We start from the raw sequence: 26,964 nt of genomic DNA on the forward strand, positions 1-26,964 counted from the left end.
ACCCACTCGCATTCGGCAACCGAGCGCGCATTGTATCTGCGCATAAAGCCAGTAATGTAAGTAGTGCTAATATCCTGCCCCCTTGGCAGGATATTAGCACAGTTATATCGGTTTAACCACAGTTCATCTTAAATATTATTCGTTAAACAAACCTAGCCTGAAAATGAGCCAACAGAAACGTAAACGTTCATCTTTTGAAACAGGATAAAAATTGCGTGTAGTGCAATTTGCAGAAGAACATAATAACAGTGTTGCTATGAGAGAATGGCATTAAAATTCTAAGGATCTGGATGGCACACATTCAGCCTACCTAATATATAAGATCCAGCATAAGTCAGGACTCTAACCAATCTTCAGCTAGTATTAGAAACCATTCCATACCAACTGGCTGGAATGTACAAGTATAATCATGATGTTAATATATACTTGATGTTGTGTCCAATGATAGATACTTGATGTTGTGTCCAATGTATTTCTACAACCAACAGATAACACTAACAATAGGACTCTGGCATTGATGTATAAATTATTTTTTTTTTTTTCACTAGAGATCAGGCCAACAATTGTTGTAGCAGTTGGTCAGTATCTTTAACAAACCAGTTTGATTGTAGTGTAGCTTGTTTTCTGTGTATAGTTGTATGCTCCAGAAGATGACCTTGACATAAAGGTCGAAACGTCAAATGTAGATTTTAGTTATATTAAACTAAAGTTTTTATTCAAACACGGTAGTTGTCTCCATAATTTTCAAAAATGCATTTGGATCACCATGTAAGCCTAAAAGAAAGGAAAAGAGTAATATTAGACTTTGGGGTAAGCAAAAAGAGTCTTGAAAAAAATCCCAAACTGAAACGTGCCCATCGTGGATATGTAGCATCCTTTCCAGAACTTGAAGAAGAGCTAAATGAATGGATTTTGATGCACTGACAAGATGGCATTATAGTAACAAGACATGCATTTCGTTTTCGAGCTCTACAACTCAAGAATCGTAATTTCAAGGACACACCAGGTATTTCATCTTTTCTTGCTTCACCTGGGTGGTGCAACAGATGGAATGCAAAGCATTAACATTACGACACTGAACAAAAATTGCGCAGAAGTTACCAAAGCAGCTTGAAGAAAAAGTGGTCCTTTCATAAATTTATCATAAAATTTCAGTAGTGTCACGGATATGAACTTTCCCAAATAGGCAATATGGATGAGACGCCCATGCACTTTGATATGCCTGGGAATCGAACAGTAAACTCAGTTGGAGAAAAGAGTGTCCTCATAAAAACAACGGAACATGAAAAAACGCATCTTACCATTGTTCTAGCATGTATGGCAGACAGAACCAAATTAAAGCCAACAGTGATATTTAAAAGGAAGACAATTCCGAAGCATATGAAATTTCCACCAGGTGTCTTTGTTTGCGCCAATCAGAAAGGTTGGATGGATGAAGAAGGTGTACAATTGTGGCTGAATCAAGTATGGAACATACGTCCAGGTAGCTTGTTACGTCAACAAAACATGCTAGTTGACGTAACAAGCTACCTGGGATATGTTCCGGGCGCATTTAATGGAGGCAAGCAAAGAGAAAGCATGAGCTACATATACAGACCCAGCAGTCATACCGGGTGGTCTAACTTCCGTTTTGCAGCCGCTTGATGTCAGCTTGATTAAGCCGTTTAAAGATCACTTTAAACGGCTTCTTTAAATAAAGAAGCTTGGAATTCCATACTATCTGAAATGATTCAATGCTTATTTCTTAAATGTGGAATAAGTAATTCAATAGATGGATCTGAAGATGACGTCATATATGAAAGCGAGGATGACGCACAACAAAATGGAGAGCATGATGACGATGATGCAATGCCTACAGATGAATTTATAAATGAAATGTTTGATGACTCAAAAGACGAAGAAGAATTTTAAGGATTTTGACATTTTGTTTTAAAATAAATATTTCTATCGTTAATTCGTATTGTTTTATTTATAATGTTAGGGAACAAGATTAACAGATCTCATTATACGTGGACATGACATTTTAGGGCTAGTTTTCAAACAAAATTTCTAGTTTGCATTATACGTCGATCACATTATGCGCGAACATATACGATACTCATTCATTCTGACATGGTAAAGAAATATTATTTGAATAAAAATCCATAATTTCAGAGGTGAATTTGAAAAATATACTCCAAGATGATGAAATATTAAAGAGATCAAACATTTTAAGATGAATAAGTATGGAAACTTAATATCTATTAAGGATAATTATAAATCTAATAAAAAAAATTAAGACTTCTATTAAATGATAATAGAATTTCTGACAATGAGTCTACAGAATCTGATATGGAGACTTTTCATCAGAAAGAAGCAAGATTAAGAAATTGATAAATGATAAAAGGGCTGTTTCACATGAAACCAGCTCAATTTCCTTTGTATCAGGATAGTTTTTATACAAATGAAAACTCAGACCATCTAATAAATTTATCAATAGCACCTGTAAGAAACTGTGGGAAAATCATTGAGTCTAAAAATTCTGAAAATTATAGTAGCAGAAAGAAGTCTGGAGGGTATAATTTAAGACCATCTACCAAAAAAGACATTATTTTAGGTAATATAAACTAAGGATGAGAAGTCTTTATTCGGAGACCAATTTTTTTTCTTAAGGTTGGGGAGGGGGGGGGGGCTTTGTGAAGTATCTGATTACTTTCATTCAAATACACCATTTATCTATTTACTTTTATAAATGAGGTGACTAATGTATTAAGCAATCTTAAAAGAAAATTGGGATAAATTTATCCCATTCCATCATTTACTATAATATAATAGTTTATTAATACTCTGTCATGAAAGTAATTTATCATTATAATTAAATTCACTAATCTTTCTATACAAAGAAAATAAAGAATTCTGTTAGTAATGCATTTTATAAAACATCGTGTTATTTGTTTCATTTTGTAACTTTAGCCTGTGTTATAAATTATTGCTAAACTTCAACTTTACATAATGGCAACAAAGTTAAGAGTTTTCATGTTGAAAAAGTGCACTATATTTCATCCAGCAGATAGCAAAAAGTTATCACTATTTTACTTTAACAGAGTGAAACTGTACCATAAAATGGTTTTTCTTACTTGAAAAAGTTATTTTATACATTTTATCGCACCATTCAAGGAGAGCACTATTGAAGTTAGAAGTAATGCAGGCACGCACAGGCACCAACAGAGCTAAAAAAAACAGCTGTTTTCTTTGGTTGTTGTGGAGACTAGAAGAAGAATATAGATTCTGTTTAGAGAGGAGAAAGAGTTACAGGAATATATTTTGAGACCTATAGATTTAGCTGAAAGCATTTATTCTTTTGGATAGTGTATGACCACCAGAAGATAAAAATCTAAAAGAGGCCATGTAATGTTCTTGTTTTAACCTGGCATTAGTAAGGTGACAGTGTCACAGTCATTTCTTTCAATATGTTTGGGGTCTGTGACACCCCACCTTACTAATGCGGGGGGTTAAAAAAATAAACAGTAGCTCAAATTCCGGTACTAATTTTGGTCTAGTGTTTGTTTATTTAACCCTATATTTGTTCCTGCCAACAAATGAAACTGAATATAGAACATTTTATTTCAAGTAGAAAGTCATGTTTTTCTTCTAAATTGTGTGTGTGTGTGTGTGTGTGTGCGCGCGCGCGCATGTTACAGAATAATGAAGACAAGAAAACTGGTATTAGTCAAAGTTAGGAACCAATCTGATCTGCAAGAAGATTTTATATTTAGATGCTGTCATATATAGAGAAGTTTTTATGTTAGTCTCTTCCCTGTGCGAATTCTAGCAGGAATAAAATTTCTGCAGGAAGCAAAATTGAAATTCCAAACGTTTTGTCCATATAAGATGATATTGTTGGTTGGCTTATCCTGGTGTTTAGGCTTATACATTGAATCTTCAGCATCGTATACTGTTTAAGGAAGTTAACAACATAGACATGATAATAACTAAAAATATTTAGTTACTTCTTATATTTTGCCAAAGTTAAATCAACATCTTCAGGAATTAATACACTGAATATGGGATTAAACACATGCATGCAGGAAGACCTAAAGTCTTATAATTACACCACCTATTAGCTTTATTTGCATGTTCTTGGCCATGCCATTGGGCTACCTGCCTGCTGATGAGGGTTTAACATATGAGGGGGCAGTATGATACAACCATATTTTTTTAGGTTGGAATAGTTGATAAGAGCTGCAGCAGATTTGAGGAAAAGCCTCTCAAACTTAAATTTGCTTCAGTGGAGCAAGTAGGCTTTTATTCCACAGGATCCTGTGCTCGGTATCCAGGGCATGGTCTGCTAATCCTGAGTGGCCATAATGGTGGCCACTCAGGTCCTACCTGTGTGTTCATAATATAAAAGGTTGCAGCTGAGGATACCTAGTACACTCCAGGTAAATCTAGAGATTGTAGCTGGTCTTTGGGGGAGGGGGGAGGATAAGGGCAGCTAGCATTTTGTGTGGTTTATAAGTGGTCACCAAATTGTCCTTTTTTTTTTTAAAGATCTTGGTCACCTTTTCTGAGATGCCATGAATATAGGGGATGGTGATGGATTTATTGTAATCTATGTTTGGAAAGGAGGGGAGGGGCACTATGGATATGTGGTGTTAATATTCTTTTTTATTTGGTGGGAGGTGTAGCCATTGGTCAAAAAAGTGTTTTTATGTGGGTGAGTTCTGTGTTGAGTGCAATGTTATATGAGCAAATTAATTTTGTCCAGTAGAATAAGGTTTTATAGTTGCAAATTGTTAGGGGGGGGGGGGGTGATGTGACTGACGATAGATGAATCTACCTGTGTGTGTGCGTGTCGGGGGAGGGGTCAGTAGATTATGAAATTCTGAGATCCAGTTGGTTGTCTTGTAACTAGTGGGTCTAGGAAGAGCAGTCTGTTATTACTTTCCATTTCTGTTGTGAATTGCATTCTTGGATTTGGATGTTGGTTATTCAAATAGGATATGAAAGTGTGTAAGGTATCCTGGCAATGTGGTGGCCAAATTGCATACACATTATCCACATAGCATAGCCAAATAGTGATCTTTTTTAGGGGGGGGGGGCATTCTTTTCAAGTGTCTCCATGTAGAAGTTAGCCAGAAGCCCATGGCTGTACCCTCCATTTGTTTGTAGAATTTTCTGGCAAGGAAATACAAACAATAAAATTCTCATCTCATCTCATCTTCCTTTTATCCTCTTTTACCTTGCGGTGTCGAGGATTTATTAATCATCACACCTCAAACCATTCACAGGATAAGGTGGTCAGCCCTACGCTGCGGTGTATCCTATGTCCTGTAGTGTTAAGTTCTCAAGGCTGGTTTGCTTGTTTTGTGGGATGAAAAACCCCAGGATAAACTGGAGGAAAAACCCTACTGTCCATGCCCAAGACCGGCAAACTTGGCTATGGCTGAGGAAGATCCTTCAGCTCCTCACGTCACTGATGGGAATCGAACCTAGGACACTGCTCTCCTTCCCCAGGCATATGGTTGCGAAGCGCACAGCCACTAGGCTAACTGCACAGTCACAATAAAATTTTATTGTGAAAATTTATAACAAATAATTAATATATATATATATGTGTGTGTGTGTGTGTGTGTGTGTGTGTGTGCGCGCGCGCTTTCCACACCTATAAAAACAGATTAGGCTCAAACTGTAAATATTCAAGTATTTCTGATTCCTTTCCAATATATTTATCTACTTTAAGACAAGACTAGTGTAATACTAAAGAAACACTGTTAATTAAAAAGCTATACTAATATAATTTTTACATAAAAATCTGTTTAAAATTATTTAAACTGTTTAAAATCATAAAAGATACACTTTCTCCGTTGTACTTGCCTAACTTTCAGGAACAAAAAATTTTTGGTTTTCCAATAAATTTAACACTTTCAGTTTCAAAATGAGAATCATCTCACTCTAATTCAAATTTAACATTCCTCCCAAAGAAAGAATCTTGTTGTACCTCAGTAGATTTCAATGTAAACAATTATCAGAAAAATTACTCTGCTCCAGAAAGTTATCCATGAAGAGAAAACACTTATAGTAACTGTTGGCTTTACAATTATCTGAACAATCCTTCATTACATGAATTCAGTTTTTTTTTCCTTTGTCTGAATAACACATTCTTTTTGTTTTCGTATTCTGTAATACATGCACTATCATCATTAAGAGCACAATTTAGAAGAAAAACATAACTTTCTGCTTGAAACGAAACGTTCTCCTTCAGTTTCATCTAGTGACAGAAAAATACTGGGTTGAATAATTTTTACTAGAATTTGTTCTTTTCCAATTTAAGCTATTGTTTATTCTTTTAAAACAAGAACAACATTATAAGTCCTCATTTAGATTTTTTTTATCTTCTGGTGGTCATACTCCACCTGAAAGAATAGATACTTTCAGATAAATCTACAGATCTCCAAATATATTCCTATAACCTTCCTTATCTCTAAACAGAAACCACATTCTCCTAGTCTCCTCCACAAAAAACAGCTGTATGTAACTACAAATTCTGGTTAACTTCATTAGACTCTCCTTGAATAACAAGATGAAACAACATGTAAAATAAATTTTCAGGTAAGAAAAAGTTTAGTGATACAGTTTTACTCTACTAAAGTATCATTGTGTAGGCAATGACATCCGGATTGGCAGCACATACAACTGAAACAAAACATCAAGTATTATGGCAACAAAGAAAAATGCTCCACATAGATTACAGATTTTTTTTTCGAGAGCATTTAAAGAATTAGCTGAAATGATGAAAAAAAACCATTTACAGTGCAACAAAAAACAATGGATGATTTTACATCAGGTTTGGTCTTCTTGAATTCATCACAACATGCACATAGTTATCAATAGTATACAGCAGTCCATGCACCAGTAAACCACGTTATAGCAAATGCACTTTCGATTTTTATTCATGGTCAAATATTTTCATTATGTATATAAACTGTTATTACCTTTTTTTTTTTTTCATGGACCCAATGATGTGATTCAAAAGATTTTCACAAAACTAGTCGAATAATCAATAAAATTAGTTTATTATCCCATCTGATTCCTTAATTGTGGAATTAAAGAAATTTGATACCAGTTTTTTTAAGTTCAAGTGCATTATGCACCTGAACTTGAAAAACTTCATACACTGTTTCCAATGCCATTACAGTACATTACAGACTAAAGTTACAAAATGAAACAAAATAGCATTTTATAAAATGAATTGTTAACATAATTCTTTATTCTCTTTATGTAGATGAAGACAAGTGAATTTAATTATAATGGTAAATTAACTTTTATGACAGAGTATTAATAAAGACTATCACATTATCGTAAATGAAGGGAGACAATAAATATGTTTAAAAATAAATAAAAAAAAAAAACACAATGTATCCGAATGAAAGTCATAAAATATTCCACACTATACTGATGGAACCAAACTGCAGAAAACTGATGAGGCCAGGGATTTGGGATGTTCTGGATATGAGCGGAAGTTTAGAGGACATATTGTAAGGGTGGCTAAAACAGTACATCAGATTACTTGGTTGTTGAAGACCACACTGTCAAGTAAGGTTAGGGAGGTTATTATTACCTTTTATAAAAGATATTCCAAAGAAAGTGGTGATGAGAATCCATAGAACAGAGTGAAGGTCTGTGGACTATAGAAATTAGTTGACAGGTGAAAAAGAGGGGACAAGATAGAAAAATATAACTTATTACAGGGATTTTATAGGAGTGACACTCAAGATTTTTTTTCAAACATTTTCTTAGAGGATAGTGAGTGAGTGGAATGGGTTGCCAGATATGGTTGTGAGTGCTTTGTTCAAGTTCAAGGAGAGGTATGACAAGTGTTGTGTGAATAATGGTTAGTGCAGAACCATCCATGATAATTCGTTGATTCACTGGAGATGCCTGAGCAAACAATAATCATGAGAATAATGAAATGACACTAGCCTATCATTATTGTGCACTACAAGTTTTGTCATCTGATAAACCTCATAGTGCACAAGCATTTCTATAACTAGTACCTTAAATTATGATCTCTTGCTATCCTAACATTCTCAACTTCAATGCTAACAAAACTATCTCTCATCTAATTTAATGAAAGAAAGATCTTGCTTTACTTTCCCTTATCTTGATACCTATATCTTACTTCTTCATCAGTTGATTGTTTACTTTGGATTTAATGGTGCAAGGGCAGCTATAGTCATGCTGCACCAATACAAAGTTAATAAATAATACACATAAAAGGTAAAAAAACATGTAGAAATAAATGTACAAAGGATATAAAAATAAGTGTAAAAAATACATAAAAAAACAGGTGTCAAAAAGCATGTACAGTAAAGTATGATTGTCAGCCTGGTTGGCCAAGAGGCTAGTGTACCTGCTCTCAAACCAACAGGTCACAGGTTCGAATCCTGCTACAGGCATGGATGTTTGTGATTGTGTTTAGGTGGGAGATGAATTCCATCGCCCAATGTGCAACCACCAGCCCACCTATTGAAGGTCTGAAGTGACTTGAAAAAGTTCCATTTTTGGACTCGAGAGCAGAATTACAAAAAATATATAAAATTGAAAATTAGTCCATCCACACTACACATGTACTATGTGTTTATTAATAACATTTCATGGGTGGGAAAACAAGTTAAAAAAAAAGTTAAAAAAAATGGTCCAATGGTTAATCAGGAGCAGTCATTTTATTGGGACAAGTCTGGAAGAACAAAAACGAAATGAGAATAACAAAAAATCTGCTTCATTTATTTATTCTCATTTTGAAGATTTCCAATCCCCCTCTCCCATCCCTAGAATTGCATTATAAATAACTACTCTAATTTTCTATTGATCTGGAAGTTTTCACAGGCAGTATTCAAAATTTATTAATTCATTTTATCACTTTGACATAAGGGAAGAGCATTGTTGTATCTGTCAAAGCAGGTACTTCTAATTCTGGGCTATGTCTTTGCAATCTACAATCAATTGTTTGGCTGTGTGATGAAATTATTCAAAGTTTTTAGAAACACTACTATATTTTCCCCATATAGAACTTGTTTACAAGCATGCAACAAAAAATAATGTTCAGTAGTGTTGAATTTTTTCTTGACAATTATTCATAAGACTATAACACTTTTTTATAAAATCTTTATCAAGTAGCTTTATTTTTATCCTCCTACATGTTTCGCCAATCTGTTTCTATTGGCATCCTCAGGGAATACAAATCAGTAAGCACAAAATGAAGGTTACAGACTAGGTTATAACCGATGGTTCTAAATCATACAAAAATTGGTATTGTGCGTGACAATGTGCATGTCTCGTTAACGTGATTTATTCGTGATGACTCATGACGTAATTGTTATGAAAGCTCATTTCTTTGATGTTTAATGATCTGACAAAAGTTTTCCAAATTTCTGGTAAAATTAGACCTTGATTCTTGTTTAGGTTTTCAGTTATACGGGCGACTGTAGCTGCTTCTTTAAAGGTTCTTGAATGGTAGTTATCTTCTATGTATGGCATAAGGCTCTTATCCCACTCAATGTGATGGTTAGTAGAGGCAAAGTGGCATGAAAGGCCTGAAATGTCTTGTCTGTTATTTCTGACATATACGAGATTCATGCTTAGCAAAATAGACTCACAGTGCTATAATTTATTCACAGATATCTCTAATAATCTTGATGCTGAGACATGCCAACTATTAGACAATATGATTAACCACAGTTTTACCAAAACATTTAATCACAGCAAAAAGACACAAATTGATAAATTTAATTTACTGTATGATAATCATAACAACTGCAAACCTTCTCTACCAGATAAGCAAGTGATAATTAACCTATCTAAACACGTTTTAAGTAAACCTGAGATCTCTATCCTCAAAAAAGGTTTCAACTTTGCTTTAAAACCCACTGTCATTCCTAAAATAGAGTTCATCTGCAACTTAGAAAAAGCCTTCTCATTACTACCAGCTCCCACAGCTATTGATTTGCGATTAAAAAGCAGCATAATCCTTTCAGCTCAGTCAAGATCTCCTAACACCAACTCTAACCAAATGGAAAGAAGAACGCTTCTCAAATTAAGGAATAATAAAGATATCATCATACTCAAAGCCGACAAAGGTAATAATACAGTTATATTAAATACTTCAGATTATAAAGAAAACATTAAAAATCTATTATCTGATAGGTCTGTATATGAAGTTCTCAGTAGAGATCCTACCACTAAAAATCATAATGACACCAATGAATTATTACGTGGAATGAATAATTGGCCTATAGAAATTATAAAAAAATTAAAATCTATGCACCCACTTACTCCTAGATTGTATGGTCTTCCAAAAATTCACAAAGAAGGTATTCCATTACGTCCAATAGTTGATGGAATCTATTCTCCCACTTACCAAATATCCAAGTATCTTGCGAAGATTTTACAACAACACATTCACGTCTCGGATACTTATATTAAAAACTCAAAACATTTTATAGATAAAATAAAAAACATCCCTATTTTTGAAGAGGATATACTAGCAAGCCTGGACATCACATCTCTGTTTACTAACATTCCAGTGGTTGAAGTCATCAACATCTTAGACAAATTGTTCCCAAGAAACATCACTACTTTGTTCAATCACTGTTTAACTTCTAACTATTTCATTTGGCAAGAAACGATCTACAAACAACTCACTGGATTAGCTATGGGTAGTCCCCTCTCACCTCCTTGTGCTGACTTATTCATGGAAGATCTAGAGAAAAAAATCTTAACCCAGATCTTTCCAAAACCGAAAATTTGGTACAGATATGTAGATGACATCTTTATCATTTGGGATCATACAAAAGAAGAACTAATGAATTACCTCAACCAAATCAATAGTTTCCACAATACCATCAAATTCACATTAGAAATGGAAAAAGATAAAAAACTGCCATTCCTTGACATTTTAATAAAGAAACAATCCAATAATAGTATCAACCTATCTGTATACAGAAAACCTACAAATACTGGACATTACCTCCATTTCAACTCAGCTCATCACATAGCTCAGAAACTTAGCATTATCCATAGTCTCAAGAAAAGAGCTATACAGTATACGACAGACAAGGATGACCTACTAACAGAATTAATCACAATATCCAGAGAACTTTCTTTAAATGGTTACCCTAAAAGACTCTATAACAAGATTCTATTTACTGATATACCACATCGACAACGTGATGACGTCCAATACATCAGTACAATTACAATTCCTTTTGTCAACAACCTTTCCAAAAAATTAGCTAACCTTTTAAAACCATACAAGATCAGAGTGGCATTCAAACCAATCAATACTATTCGGAAATTTTTAAGATCACCGAAAGATCCTCACCCATTCTACAAATACTCTGGAGTATATAATATTCCTTGCTCATGTGGTATTAGTTACGTAGGTCAGACATCTAGAAGCTTCGAAACGAGAAAGAAAGAACACATAGGATATGTCAGAAATAACAGACAAGACATTTCAGGCCTTTCATGCCACTTTGCCTCTACTAACCATCACATTGAGTGGGATAAGAGCCTTATGCCATACATAGAAGATAACTACCATTCAAGAACCTTTAAAGAAGCAGCTACAGTCGCCCGTATAACTGAAAACCTAAACAAGAATCAAGGTCTAATTTTACCAGAAATTTGGAAAACTTTTGTCAGATCATTAAACATCAAAGAAATGAACTTTCATAACAATTACGTCATGAGTCATCACGAATAAATCACGTTAACGAGACACGCACAATACCAATTTTTGTATGATTTAGAACCATCGGTTATAACCTAGTCTGTAACCTTCATTTTGTGCTTACTGATTTGTATTCCCTGAGGATGCCAATAGAAACAGATTGGCGAAACATGTAGGAGGATAAAAATAAAGCTACTTGATAAAGATTTTATAAAAAAGTGTTATAGTCTAATGTTCAGTAGTGTTAGTTTTTCTTTTTTTCTTAAAAAAATTCTAAATATTACTTCTATGCTTATACTACTGCTGGTTGTCATTTCTGAAATAAGCCATGTTTTAGAAATACTAGATAATAATCATCTGAACTGGAGGTAAAGGCTAGATTACTCTTACTGCTATTGAGAAAGAAAAGAGCTCTCTTTGTGCAACCTCCCCAGAAGTCGCACAAAGAGAGCCTCAGGCAGGGCACATCTTTTCAGATGTGCCCTGGATATAGGAAATGGTGATGGATTTAGGAATGGTGATGGAAGGGGGATATTTATTAAAGTTTCTTTTAATTAATATTCCAGCATACATTGTAATTTCCTGAAATAATTGAATAATCATTTGTTGCCAACTAATAAGCTTATCTACAAGAATTACTATCATCCACGGAGATTCTATCGCATGCAAGGCCCGCTGATACAGCAAGCTAAAGCTGAAGATATCAAGACAACTAAATTGTTTGAACTTCAAAAAACGCTGCCGGGATAATAAGGTAATCCCAAATCGTGCAAAATTAAAGCACTGTTTCTCTTCACAGAAGGCTCTCCGCATTTATAACCACACTAGCTTCACCCTACTACAAGAACAAATTACAACTATGTGTGTTCTTCTGACCAACATAAACAAAGCTATTCATTCGGGCGCTAGAGAAGGAGATTTCCACCATGCTGAACCATGACCTTTGGACGATTCTCTACGATGTCTCATGCACTTCAGCAGAGAAAGAATTTGAAAAGATACGATGTCAGCACATCAAAAAATTTGAAAAAAAAAAACTCTACCTCTGAACCTTATCTACCACTGGACACTCTAATCAACCTACCTTCCATTACCTTGAGGCACCCAACGCACTGGCACATGGCCATAATTTCGTCATAAGAAAATAAATAAAATTTCCTAAGAAAATACCTGCCAAAGAAATAATGATTCAGATAGAATGTGGTATCCGCGACTTTCCCAAAAATATCAGACTGGATGTAGCCAGTGTTCTCACCAAAGCAAGACCACCAAAAACCAACCTATCCAAAGGAGAATGTAAAGCTCTACAAGAAATGAAGAAAAACAAAGAAATAGTAATCACCAAAGTGGATAAGGGAAATGCCACTGTGGTTCTCAACCAAACTGACTATACAAGTAAGCTTAATGATTTTTTGTTAGATCGGGGTACCTACCTCCCTACTCAATATGATCCCACCAGCTCCCAAATTAGAACACTCCAAAGGCTTCTTGGCCTGTGGAAGTTACTAACAAACTAAAACCTACCCCCCCCCCCCCGAATATATGGACTTCCAAATATACATAAACAAAATGTGTCATTACGTCCCATAGTGGATGGCACTGATTTCCCCCACATACAAATTAGCCAACATGCTCACACACTATACTGGCAACATATCATAACACAAAAAACTTGCAAATTACACATAAAAAAACAGCAAATTTAAATACATCAGATTGTTCATGGAATCAGCCTCAGCTCTAAAAAAACTTTCCAAATCTCAACAAATTTGGGTGCATGAGACTGCCGCAAATTTGGGAAGCTTGCATTATGAGAACTTCAACCCAACAGTCAAGACAACCCGGGGAGGGGGGGGGGGGGCACCTTTAGGGCTCTAGAAATGTTTTCTCTCTTCTGCCTTATTTACTCTTTGTAGTGCCTGCATGCATATGTCATAGTTTTATGTTCCCATGAAGATGGCGATGTGACATTGCCGAAATATAGGAAGTATTTATTAGTTTCTTTTAATTAATATTCCAGTATACATTGTAATTTCCTGAAATAATTTAATAGTCATTACTTAATACACACGACTGCAGCAAAACTGTTACCATCCTATATATTCAGTGTACATCCAAAAAGATATCTAGAGTGGTTAATAAATATCGGCTCTGATGGACAACTCTCTCCTTTATCACATCCAGGAAGTATATCAAGTGCTCCATACCTGTGACCTGGCTTACTATGATCAGACAGGAAGAACCTGTTAACATCCACCTTAGAGAACATAAAAAATACATTCAACACTATCATTATGGCAAGTTTGGACTGGAAGACCATGCCTTGGATATCTCTTCACACAGGATCAGATGTAAAAAAACAAATCTGCTATACAGAAGTCATTATAGGTCAGATAGATTGTTTTTGGAATCAGCAGCAGCTTTAAAACATTCACCAAAACTCAACAAGTATAGCTGTATCAATTTACCAAAAATTGGGAGACAGTCATTTTAAGATCAAATTAATACTTGTTTTTTCTCTCTCTCTCTTTATCCAACAATAGATGGTGCCAATACACTTATCTTGTGTAGCACCATCTTCCAATACACTTTAGTTCCTTGCATTGTCCATTACAATTTTTAAACTAGTCCCACTGTTATACCAGATTGTTGCAGTTTTGTGTACTGTGACAAATTCTGTTTGTACTCCAAAGATGCTGGATATAATACCAGAAAAATATTAATAAATAAGTGAAATAAATAATAATTATTTTCTTATATTCTGTGTTGTGCATTAATACCATTAGATAAACTGTAATATACATGGAACTTTTTTAAAGCCACTTCAGGCCTCCAATAAACAGAGCAGCGAGCTCACACTGGCAATGAAATTCATCTCCGACCTAAAGATAATCACAATATTCATGCCACAGCGGGATTTAAACTCACAGATTGCTGGTTAGAGAGCAAATACACTTAACCAACCAGATGGCAGTATTCCTTACCCAACATCCAAACTTCACTTCCTATGGGGCATTCTGTTAGCAGCATCTACCTGAATAAACAAGGATGAGCTAATAATTTGAAACATGATTTAATTATGGTAGAGCATCAATTTTGTGTCAAACACAGTTGCTTTATTGCAAAACACTTGCTTTCAACAACATAAAAGAAGACTGTACAGAAGATTGCACTTCACCTTCTTGCCAGCAGAAGGTGGAGAAGTGCTATGAAAGTAGCAAAAACGCTATGTGGTGCAGACTCTAGGACACAATGAATTATTGATAGCTGAAATTAAACTGAAATTAAAGGCTAAGAAGAAACAAAAGGACAGTATCAGATTTGACTTAAATCATATAAATGAAGCATTTAAGAAGATGGAAAGAAATGAAAACGTTTGGAGAAGACAGGAAGACAATTAGAAGAACTGTGGGAAAAACAAAATTCACAGACATAGAAGCATGAAAGAAAACTAAGTAAAGCAATAAGAAAGAAAGAAAAAAAGATTATAAATGGTTGTCAGAAGCTGTTCAAATAGCAGAGGAAAGAATAAAAATGAAACTTCAGAGAAACAAAGAAAAAAAGGTTAGATAACGTGAGAGCAGATTTCCAGAGTCAGGTTAGGAAAGATAAGGAAAAACATCTAAATAAAAGGTGCAAAGAAATTGAAGAAAGCAATATCACAGGTGTGAGGGGAAAGTAACAAAGCAGGGCTCAATTTAAACATCAGCAAAACAAAAATGATGGTTTATGGCAATTTAAAAGAATTTATAATAGAGGGAGATAAAATAAAAATTGTTGAAAGTTATGATTTACTGGGGTCGAGAATCAGAAATGATGGTAAATGTGAACATAAAATTAAAGGATAGTAAATGAGAATATAAAATTAAAATAAGGATAGTCAGGGGGGTAAAAAGCTATGTTACACCTGACAAAAATTATTAAACATAGATGTGTAAGTAAGGCCACGAAAAATGGAATTGTGAAAGCAATGGTATTTCCAGTAATGATGTATGGATGTGAAAGCTGGATTATTAAGAAGAAAGATAGAAAGTGAATTGATTCATTTGAATTAAGAATGATCCTTGGAGGCGATGATTGCTAAACCGAAGTTGATGACATGTTATGCTAGCTAATGAATAACGGAAAAAGGAAGTTATTTTGGGGAATATTGAGGGAATGAGAAGAAGAGAAAGACCACAAAAAGGTTCAACGGACAAGAAAAAAGAACTTAATAACTTGAACTTAAAATTGCTGAAGAAAGGACAAGAGGCTGAGTGGGATGAAGAGCATTTGTTCACAAGATCCCTCCTGCTTTCCTCAAGGAACTAGGCTGAACTATAAAAAGTAAATACAGGAACAACTTCAAATTCAATACAATTAAAGATATGTACCAATAACACGGGCCTGCAAAAACCAAGTCATGAAAAGTTGCCTGGAAACTATTAACTGTTTCTGATTTATTTTTGACAGCTGATTTCAAACACCTCTTCCATTTTTCTCTAATGCATAAGGATTTTTCACAAAACGGATCTCAATATTACAGTAAAACAGCTTTAAAATGCATTATATGAAGTAAAATAACAGTATTTAAAATTTTCCGTAAACATTTTTGGAATGAAAGTATTGGAAAAAAAATTTTAATTAAAGTAATTAAAGATTAATCTTTAGTACATACTTTATATTTTGTTGTGGTGTCTTTTTCTTTTTCCTTCAAAGCTTCTTTTTGAACTTTTTCTGTGAAATTCTTTTCCTGGGTCATCTCTGTGCAACATCCAGTAATAGTCTGCCATCATGTTGACATTCCACCTGCCCTGATACCTTCTTTCCATCTCCTTGATATTTTGGTGGAATCTCTCCTTGCTCTTCACTGACAGTTCCCAGATTCTCAGGAAAGTATTCCAAATGAGAGTTGAGAAAGTACAGTTTTAAGCTCAAGTAGCATCCCAAATCCTTGAATTTCTGTAGCATGTCATCTACAATCATTTTATAGTTGGGGTTCTTGTGATTTCCTAAAAATTTGGTCATGACCTCTTTCAAAGCTTTCCACACTCCTTTTTCAACAGTTGCCATTTTTTTACAAACAGTTTATCCTTCTTAAGTTTCCTGATGTCAGGACCGATAAAAATACCTTCTTTCAATTTTTCTGTAGATAATCCCAGAAATTTTGCGCAGATGTATTTTAAACACTCTCCTTCTTTTGACAAAGCCTTGACAAATTGCTTCATAATATGTGAACTTTATGTGAAGCAGGAGTAAAAAGATTTTTTCTCGAGCAACCAAAGTTTCAAGCAACACATTTTTACTTCCAGATTCTAATGTGACTCTTTCTGGCCATTCCTTCTTGATCCAATGTTGCTCTCGATCTCGGCTGTCCCACTCGCACAAAAAGAATGGGTATTTAGTATATCCTCTTTGTTGTCCCAAAATCAAAAGCTATTACAAACACCACTCAACACTATTACATGACACCACATGAAAACATTAAAAAAATCACAAACACATTAAATTAAATTCTTCACGCTAACTTAGAAAATATGCCACCTTTCAGAAATATGATAACCTTAGTAGTCAATGGCTGAAGTTCAACTAAAGAATTGCACAAGAAAATGTGTCTGTAATAATGGGAATCGCCGAATCTGAATTTTTCCTCCTCCCCCCCTCCTATCTTAAGAATGAGAAGTTTCGTGGAAATTTCTTTATTTACCATAAAAAGGCACTTCAAAAAAGTACTTATACAAATAATTAGTCATAAATAAAGGAGAATGAAAATAAATACCAATGCGCTGAATTTAAATCCAAATACTACTAATAAAAACGATAAAATTAGAAATTGAGTAAAATTTCTAATTTTAACTATTACTTCTCAGACAACTTTTCCATCGCAGGCCTGTGTAATTTATGAAGCATCAACTGAGAAAAGATGGAATTAGCAGAGGAATTACATTGCCATTCATATCAACATGCTATGAGTGGCAATGCCAAAGGCTAAAACTGGTGAGAAGCTTTAAATTAATAATTATAAAATTATTTATTCAGGACGAGTAATCACAGAAAGAAAGGATATTGCACAACAATGCAAGGCTACATGTTTCATGTGAAGTATTATCTGATTACACGGAAGAAGAAGAATGGATAGCAAGTGCTCTCCCCAGTACAGTCCTGACATGAGTCCTTTAGACTACAATCTGTTCCCTAAGTTGAAAGAAGCAGTCCATGCAACAAAAAAAGTTTGTTGACAGGAATACAATCATTATGGAAATGTCGGGCGGCATTAATATGGCAAAATGAAGATCACATGAAAATTCTGTAAATGTATTTTGTAAAATAAATGTTTGATTTAACAACATTACTAGATGCAGAACATTATTTGAAATCGCCCTTTAATAATGGTAAGTACCATTTGGATTTCTGCTCATGACATTGACTCTTAATTACTAACACTACTACATTCCTACATAAGTGTGTTCAAATTAGCATGGAAAGATCTAGAAGAAATAAGAAAACACATACTAATAATGTCATTATTGATAGTGATAACTTAAGACTGGTTCAGGACACAAACGTATACAAGGGATTTGAAATAGGACGTGATCACCATTTTTGGCAGGATAAAAATGAAGAACACAATAAAAAGAAAATGGATACAGAGTTTTAAATATAGTCAAATTTAAGCAGCTTTCAGATTTGAACTATAGAATAAAACATATAAACATTATTGGAGTGGAAAAAGTGAGAGTTTGAAGAAAACAATGACTGATTTAGCCAGAGAAGTATGTGATGAACCTCTCTATAAAGACAGAAAAAGAAAAGTTTTTTGATGGAAATGAAAGCTAAAGAAGTAGTCCTGAAAAAGAAGAAATCATAGTAAAAAGTTCCTGGCAAATAAGCCAAGCAGGTGTCCTCAGAAAATACAGTATCCAAAGAAAGGTTATAGGAAAACTTGGCAAAACAATCAGATCTGGAGATCTGGACCAATTACTCAGAAAAATTATTAAATGAGATATGCAGTAATAGAAGAGTGTAGGAAAACAGGCCCAAGAACATTTCTGTATTAGGGATATTACCCATCAGAAATCTGAAATGTGGAATAATTCGACCAAAAATGCTCAAATATGGGAGTGTAAAACCTTTATAGTAGCTACACTACATAATATTGAAAGTCTGGAAAGAAGATTGAGTTCCAAATGATTGGATAGAGCTAATAATATTCATATATAAAAAGAGAAATAAAATTGGAACAAGCTAGGTCAGATCAGGAGAAATAGGTGTTATCAAGATCACATTTTTACTTATAAAATAAACAGTTGAGAAATCAAAATTCTGTAGATCTGATAAAGGCATAACATAGGATACCAACACAAAACCTGCTAAAAACATTAGTGTCAGTTTACAGTATCATGTATATTGTAAGGACCAAATGAATAATTTGCTATAGTAAATAGTTAGTTATAATGTATTTTCTTGAGATTACCATTGCCTTCATCTAAATAAATGCCTACAATTACCTGTCCAAACACCTCTTTATTTCCAATAAGTTCATGAACAAAACTGTTTGCCTGTGGTGTCCAATCATAACATTTATCTAGAGGTTTGATTTTACAGGCATATACCTCTACAGCATGAAAAGGCAAAGAAGCTAATTCTGATGGCAAAGAGAGCAGCCGGGATGGATCTACTAATTCACTCCACCCTTCATCTAAAAAGAAGATGTGTATTTTTCTTTGTCTGTCTGTCTTTTCTACATATATTATCTATAAGAAAGAAAGAAACAAAATATAATAAATCATATAAGATGTGTAATGGTTCTAAATCATATAACCATTCCCAATCTAAAGAAATCAATCAAAAAAATTAAAAATCTTCATGTAGAAACAGAAACAACATCTTATTGCAAATTATTTTAGCATAACTTATTACCTGTATATGATTACACACACAACTAAGTGAATTAGTGACTAACAGATTTCAAAAAAAAAAAAAAAAATTTACTTGTTACCTGTACAGATAGGAAGCTGAAATTTTGAGTGGATGTAGTATTCAGTCAACAAGTTTCCTCCAAATTAGCCTATCACCTACCACTCCAATACTGTCAGATCTTATATTTCCATCTTCTAGGAAATATAAGACAGCATTGGTCCACCTAGATCTTGATTTACTGATATGATCAGATCTTTTTTTCTGCAATATTAGTAATCAAACACCTGTTATGCTTCTTTACGTCACTTCTCTAATTTTTCCCAGACTCTCTTATCTGTGATTTCTAACCCCCACCCACTGTTTGACTTCTATCCCAACTCTTAAGTTTCATAAGTAAAGACTGATTGGAATACTGTATATTGCTAGTTTAGTGTTTTGGCTAATTTCTCTCTCATTCCAAATAAATCTATTCAGCTAGTTCCCCACCACACCAGCTTGTCTTATTCTATGGTCTATTTCTATGTTTAATTTGCATTCTTCACTAAAACTTGTACTTAACTGAAATATCTACTTCTTCTAGGTTCTCTAATTGGAATGCTGAAAGTTTTCCATGTACCTGCCATTTTCATAGTTTTTGGTCTTTTTGCTACTGATATGCCAGTCTGGGTGGTCGAGTGGTTAGCGTATTCGCTCTCCAGCAAAAGGCTACAGGTTCAAATCCTGCCGTGGGCATGGATGTTTGTGATTGTCTGTGAAAATATTAGTAGTGGTGGGTAGTAGATGGTGTTGGTGTAGATGATGCAGTTTGCATCATCTACACCAATAGTTGGTAGATTGAGTGGTGGAGACAGAGAGTTGTAGGTGTCACATAATAATAATAACATTCATACCATATTTGTTATAGCTGTTATTCAATTTAGTTAAAGAATCCCAGAGATTTGCACTGGATTTGTTTAATGGAATGATGTCATCTGCATATCACAAAGAGTTAAGTTTGATATCTCTGATTCTGATATTATGTTTAATGCTACTTTCTTTCATAATGCAATTTATATAGATGATGAATAACAGTGGAGAGAGAGAGAGTACACCCTTGTCTCATACCTGATTTTACATCAAAACACCTTCACTTACTTCAATTCCAACTGCCAGCTTACGACTTAAATATAAACTATACTGCTACGTATAATGTTACTTTTGTCCTATACAACTGTAGCATTCTTAACAACTTTTATTTTGACTTTGTTATATGCTTTTTCCAAATCTATACAACCTAAGTACAGATACTTCTTGTTTCCATAATTTCTCAACTATCTGATGTAAAGTGAAAACATGATCCTGACAACCTCTATTTGGTCTGAATCCAGATTACTGTTCCATAATTTTTTTCTCTTCTTTTTGTGATTTCCCAAAAAAAAAAAGGGGGGGCAAACATTTCATAACGCATATATCTTGCTTCTACCAATCAGTATCCACCCATTCCAGTTATGCATTCCACTCATCATACAAAAATCTCACTTTTCTACTCACATGACTCAGTTTCCAGAGATGACCTTCATTCTCCTATCCTTCTAATGACTATGCAATATCACTGCTATTCAGGTTTCTCTTCCATATTTTTTTTTGGGAACAGGGATGCAAACTTTTCACAATGCATATATCTTGCCTCTACCAATCAGCACTGGAGCTTTCAGCACCCACCCATCCCAATAATGCATTCCATTCATCATACAAAAAAAAAAAAAAAACTCACTTTCCTACTCACATGACTCAGTTTCCAGAGATGACTTTCATTCTCTTACCCCCCCCCCTAATGACTATGCAATATCTCTGCTATATCTATCACAGTTGCTTCTCACCAAGTAATGCTTCATGAGAAGAGCTTTCTCCAGAAAACAGAGATGCTGAGATGCAAAAAGAATGGGAGAAGCCAATTTGGTAGGTTAGAATGCAAACTGATGTTGAGCAATTGTAAACCTAGCACAAAAAGGAATAATGTTATTCCCTTTTGTGCTAGGCAGATGAAAAAGTAATATGTTGATAATCCATACTGGTAGTCATTAATTAACTAGTGGGTCTGCAGGTAGCCTCTATCTATCTGTTATTTTAGAGAGGATTGAGATAATGCAATGAGTTGATATATTGACAGGAGACTCCTTTTTTGGGGGGGGGGGGGTTTCCATACTGTAGTATCCTATACAGTATGGAAAAGTCATCTGACTCTGTCAGTATCCTTCACTCTCAATGGTGACAGGGAATACCATCAAAATTCGAATAATTTTTGCATCTAGGTTATTGAAGATTCTTCTATCTTTTTTGGCATTAAAAAAAAAAAAAAAAGAGGCTATAGGTGGCATGCAGTACAGAACTAATGATATGTTGAAGGAGATTTGCCTTGGCTGTTTATTAAGGACTAGGAAGGCAAGAATGCTACCAGGAGATGTTTTGTCTTCATATATTATCTTCAGCTATCTGGATGAATGAGAGAGAGAGATGGAAGCAAAAATGGACAGAAGCCATAACTAATGAATGCATCTCCAAGGGAACAGAAGGCATAACCGCCATTTGGAAAAGAGGTGAGTTTGTTGTGTTTAGCTCTTGTTTAAGTTAAAAAATTTGGATATGATGGTGGCTATCCTTAACTGTTGTGTACTTTGATACAGGATGAATGAAGCTGGAGTTCTTGCTATGTAGGATATACTGATTTTTTTCCCCTTCTTTCCTCCTTGGAAACCTGAGGGAAAACCTAGATATTACATAGGAATTACGAAGTGACAAACTTGGATTTGAAGAGTGGAAATAGCAATATGACTTGAAAAGGGAGAGCAGAAGTCATCCTAAAGCATCACAATTCCAAAGGACATGAGATAAAAGAGTGGTTAAGGAAAGGGATGGAAATTACACAAGAGAGGAAACTTGCACAAGATTACTGTTTGAATTACAGAGGAGAGGTGACCTCTACAGAAAGCATGAGAGGAGAAATGGTAAAGAAAAGATCAAGAGTATTAGATGGGTGGAAGGGTTATCTGGTATTCTAGTTAGATAGATGAAAATTTACATCAGACTGTTGCTTACAGCAAATACCTCATCCTCTATTTCCAGCTTGGTTAAGAAACTAGAAAGGAGCCATGATCAATAAAGTCATCAAGGAAGATGAATTCACTCTTTGGGTTATTAAACATTAGGAAATTGAGTTTTATAGATGGGAAGTAGAATAGACCATCATGGTTTTAAAAATCTGCAGAGCAGTAATGAATTTTACAGAATGGGATTAGGAAACCTTAAGTTTTCACAGAATATCAGATGGTAGTACAAATGCATAGTTGCCATAATTTTTTGACAAAAGAAATCACATATACAGTTTGATTAGTTAAGATGTGCTATAATTGCTAACTAAAGTTTAGCTAAAAACATTTGTGTTTGTGGCGATACATATGTTTCTATTCATAACATAAATGTTGGTGATGTGGATTTTTTTTTTTTTTTTTTTTTTTTTTTTTTTTTTTTTTTTTATATATAGGAAAGGAACTGAAAGTAACTGTTGAGTTATTTGCCTATGATGCAAAGTTAGGTGGAGCAATAGTTAATACAGATGATGCCAAAATTTTGTATGATGATTTTGGACAGACTGGGCAAAAGAGAATGGATGTCAGGTTAATGTGGTAAAGTGTATGGCATTTTGGGTGAGAAGATTTCCAGCTGTATACTACATTGTGGAACTGTACTCCAGGAAATTGATGAAGCCAGAGATTTTAGAGTGTTAGTAGATAGGAGTTAAAGTTTAGAGGGCACATAGCAAAAGTGGCTAAAGCAGCTCATCAAATTACTTGGTTACTGAAAAATACTTTGATGAGCAGAGACAAGCAGGTTATTGTTCCTCTTTATTTGAGCCTTGATAAGACCCTATCTTGACTACTGCATGCAGATCTGGGCACCAGGGATTCTTGGTGATGAGGAGGTGGAGAGGATCCAGAGGTGAGTGACCAAGATGGTAGTAGATCTATGCAATGAACCTTACAAGAACAAGTTGAAAATTTGTGGGTTACAGAAATTGGTTGATACGTGGAAAAGGAGTGATATGATTGAGAAATACAAATTACTGAGGGGTCAACCTATGTCAACATGGTGGGAGAACCAAGGGCCATCCATGGAAACTGAGTAAGAGTGTAGTTAGCTAGGATGTTAGAACTAGCATTTTTGCTTCAAGAGTAGTTAATAAGTGGAATAGGTTGCCAGAGTCTGTTGTGGGTGCCATGACTGTGAATGAGTTCGTAGCAAAGTATTATATATATTGTGCAAATATTGGCATGATATTTAGGGCCTCCCTCGATGAGTCTAGGGGTAGCCTTGGAGTATTATTATGGGCTACTCCTCCTTGGAGTAGCCCATAATAATAATAAAATTATCATACTACCTGACAACATTCTCTTTTCTTTTGATGTGTCTTCCATAAATACCTATGTCAGCATGCCTAAAACTTTGGACATTGTTTACACTGCTTATACATGACCACAGCCTCAAGATCTCAACAAATTACCCCCTTCCAATATCCTTTCTCTGATTAAGGTTATACTTTCAACAAATTACAACCAGGACTTTTCCTCGCCCAAATGGAAACACAATTCTTATCACCATCCTTCCCACTTGGCATATCATACTATAAAAGATATGTCGATGTTGTCCTATATACGTTGGTGACATGAACACTATACAGAAACTAATTGTTTCTATAAACACCTGTAGCCACAGACTAAAATTCTCTATCAAATACAAAGATAAATCTAACTTACTGAATCTGACCGTTATGTTAGTATAAGGTATACAATAAACCAACAAACAATAGGAACTACATGCATTTTTCTTCCTGTCACCTTTTACTATATCAAAAGATATGTAATTTTAACACAGTTCATTAACGCTTTCAAATGCTTTTCTTCAACCACTGCTCTAAAGAATTCACATACCTAAAAACCCATCTTTTCTTGCAAATACTCTCAGCAACTAAAATATTATGCTATTTACATAGCCAGAAATCATATATTCTTCCCAAAGCAAGTTATCCAAATCATACACCATTTGAAAATTCCCATATATCCACAATATTTACAAAACCATCAAACACAGCTTCAAATATTCAAATTACAGAATCGCCTTCACTATAAGAAACAGACTACAAAATTACTAAAACATAAAACCACAATATCTTAGATAAATGGATCACCATGATAAAACTGCATTTTCTCCCTTCTCCTGCATTTTCTCTCCTTTTCTCCCACTTGAGAGAACCCCCCCTACCCCCCAAAAAAGAAAAAATTTACTAAGTGGCACTGTATATATCATCAAAGAATTCCAGAACGACAAAATCTTTGAAGAGATGTCAAGCATGCCAATGTTACCTCAAGAAGTAGCAGCCCAGGTATATTAATGAGACATTTGTTGAAAAATAATATTCTTGTAAAATTAATAGTAGTGATAATCCTTACACAGTCTGCAGCATGTGTGGTGGTGGGTGGGTGTGGGGAGGGGGACATGAACACCACCAAAATAAGTGCACCAGCTAGATTTTCTGTGTCACTATGCACACGCTTATTACCAACATGACACTATGGATTGAAGTACATGCCGCACTCCCGTTTTTAGCTATTTATCAGTTTAACAACAGGTTCACAAAATTCTTGAAAATTTAATGATTGGCTAGCACAAGCAGGCTCCATCGTACTATTACTTACATTCCACAACTAAAAAGAAACACAAACAAAAATACACCAAAATCCCACTACTGAATAGTTATAAAGTTACCATTCATTGATTTCCAAGATAATGAAACCAAATTACACTGCTTCGAATCTCTAGCAATAAGAATCAATCTATGTAGAATAGTTTTTCGAGAAATAAACATGGTTAAATTTAACAGCTATGGAAACTTTTGTGGAAATATATCTTCAATTTGACTATAAAGATGCTTGAAATGCCTACAAGAATTAACTTGCAAACTTCAAATTGATAGCCCTAATTTTAACATTAAGTTTAATATGATTTCCTTAATTCTAAAACCATTATGTACCTTTTCAAGATTTACAAAATTCAAATTTATTTTTGTTGTATTTTACCACATTCTATACACATATATAAATATGAATTAATATTTCATATCCATTTCAAAAATATGCTTGCATAAATAGTAACTGACACACACACACTGACATAACAATAAATTATGCTGACTGTCTAATATCACATTAAGTAGCCTTTTACACAGATTAGGCCTTATCTGTGTAAAAGTTATGTTGTGGTTTCACTAAATGACTTCATTACAGATCTATAGAATGGTCAACACAGTATGTCAACAATACCTGAATGGAGGATGTTGCAGTATTATGGTACTTTATGTGAGATTCTCTGCATATTCCAGAGAATCTCAAAATGGATCAAAATCCAGTAAATTTGATGGTAATTTGAGATGAGTGATTGATTCTATGTTATTTCTAAAACCTTACCAAATTTTGTTTGGCTACTTTTATATACAAATGTTCTACATTTTGCTCTACTTTAAGAACTTTATATAATTAATTTCAGATAATCTCATAGCATGGAAAATATTTTTCCTATGAAAAATAATTTATATAATAATTACATTAAAAGTATTTATTTAAGGTAATTATAATCTTACCTGGACACGAAAAAAAGTATTCCCATGCCAAATTATTGCACAGATGTCATCTTTGCAAGGAAGAGTATGTTGAGAATGATTTTCTTTTGTTCTATAATAATGATTTATTTTCAGCTGTGTTTCAAGATATCTACTGTCGTAACGAATTGAGGTATTACTGTGATCAATATGTTCGATAATACGAGCGTAATAACGTGTGGCATCTATTACATGAGTTATAATCATTCTAACATGTCCCTCATATGGAATTCCGGCTGGCTGATCATATTCTGATAACACTGAATGGCGAAAAGGACAAGATTCATATTGTTGTAAACAGTACCCAAATGCCTTCAAGAAAGAGCATAATTCTTTAGGGTTATGACTTTCATTCTGAAATGAAAGAATTTCCATTAATTTCTAACAACATGCATTAATTAACTGAATTAATGGATTCTTATTGATTTATTAATATATTAATATCTTATTGATATATTAATAAATTTATAAGATATATAAATAAAGTCTTTAAACTTCTTTTGCAACAGGTTTTATACACAACATGTTTAGCAAGTTAAAAATTTTAACTTTAATTACTTTAAAAAAAAAAAAAAAAACATTTCTACTGAAGACATCTCTTAAATTTATCCTCATTTCATCTTCATCATAATTTGTTGACTCAATGGCTTGTCTCAGCTAAGTA

At 34.1% G+C, this 26,964-nt stretch overlaps 1 protein-coding gene across 1 annotated transcript in view; it reads right to left on the reverse strand.

Annotated features, from left to right (window-relative positions):
* Window positions 1-26,964, reverse strand: part of LOC150103097 (putative ATP-dependent RNA helicase TDRD12) — a 623,943-nt gene that overhangs the window by 175,081 nt on the left and 421,898 nt on the right. Inside the window, exons 18-19 of the mRNA XM_090397898.1 lie at window positions 26,283-26,654; window positions 19,201-19,446 (exon numbers count right to left, since the gene is read on the reverse strand). Coding sequence (XP_090254024.1) covers window positions 19,201-19,446; window positions 26,283-26,654 — 618 coding nt within the window. The remainder of the gene's footprint in view (window positions 1-19,200; window positions 19,447-26,282; window positions 26,655-26,964) is intronic.

The sequence above is a fragment of the Typopeltis vanoorti genome, chromosome 9 (assembly GCF_054136105.1).
Source record: "Typopeltis vanoorti isolate ZY-2024b chromosome 9, IOZ_Tvanoo_1.0, whole genome shotgun sequence".
Lineage (NCBI taxonomy): Eukaryota > Metazoa > Arthropoda > Arachnida > Uropygi > Thelyphonidae > Typopeltis > Typopeltis vanoorti.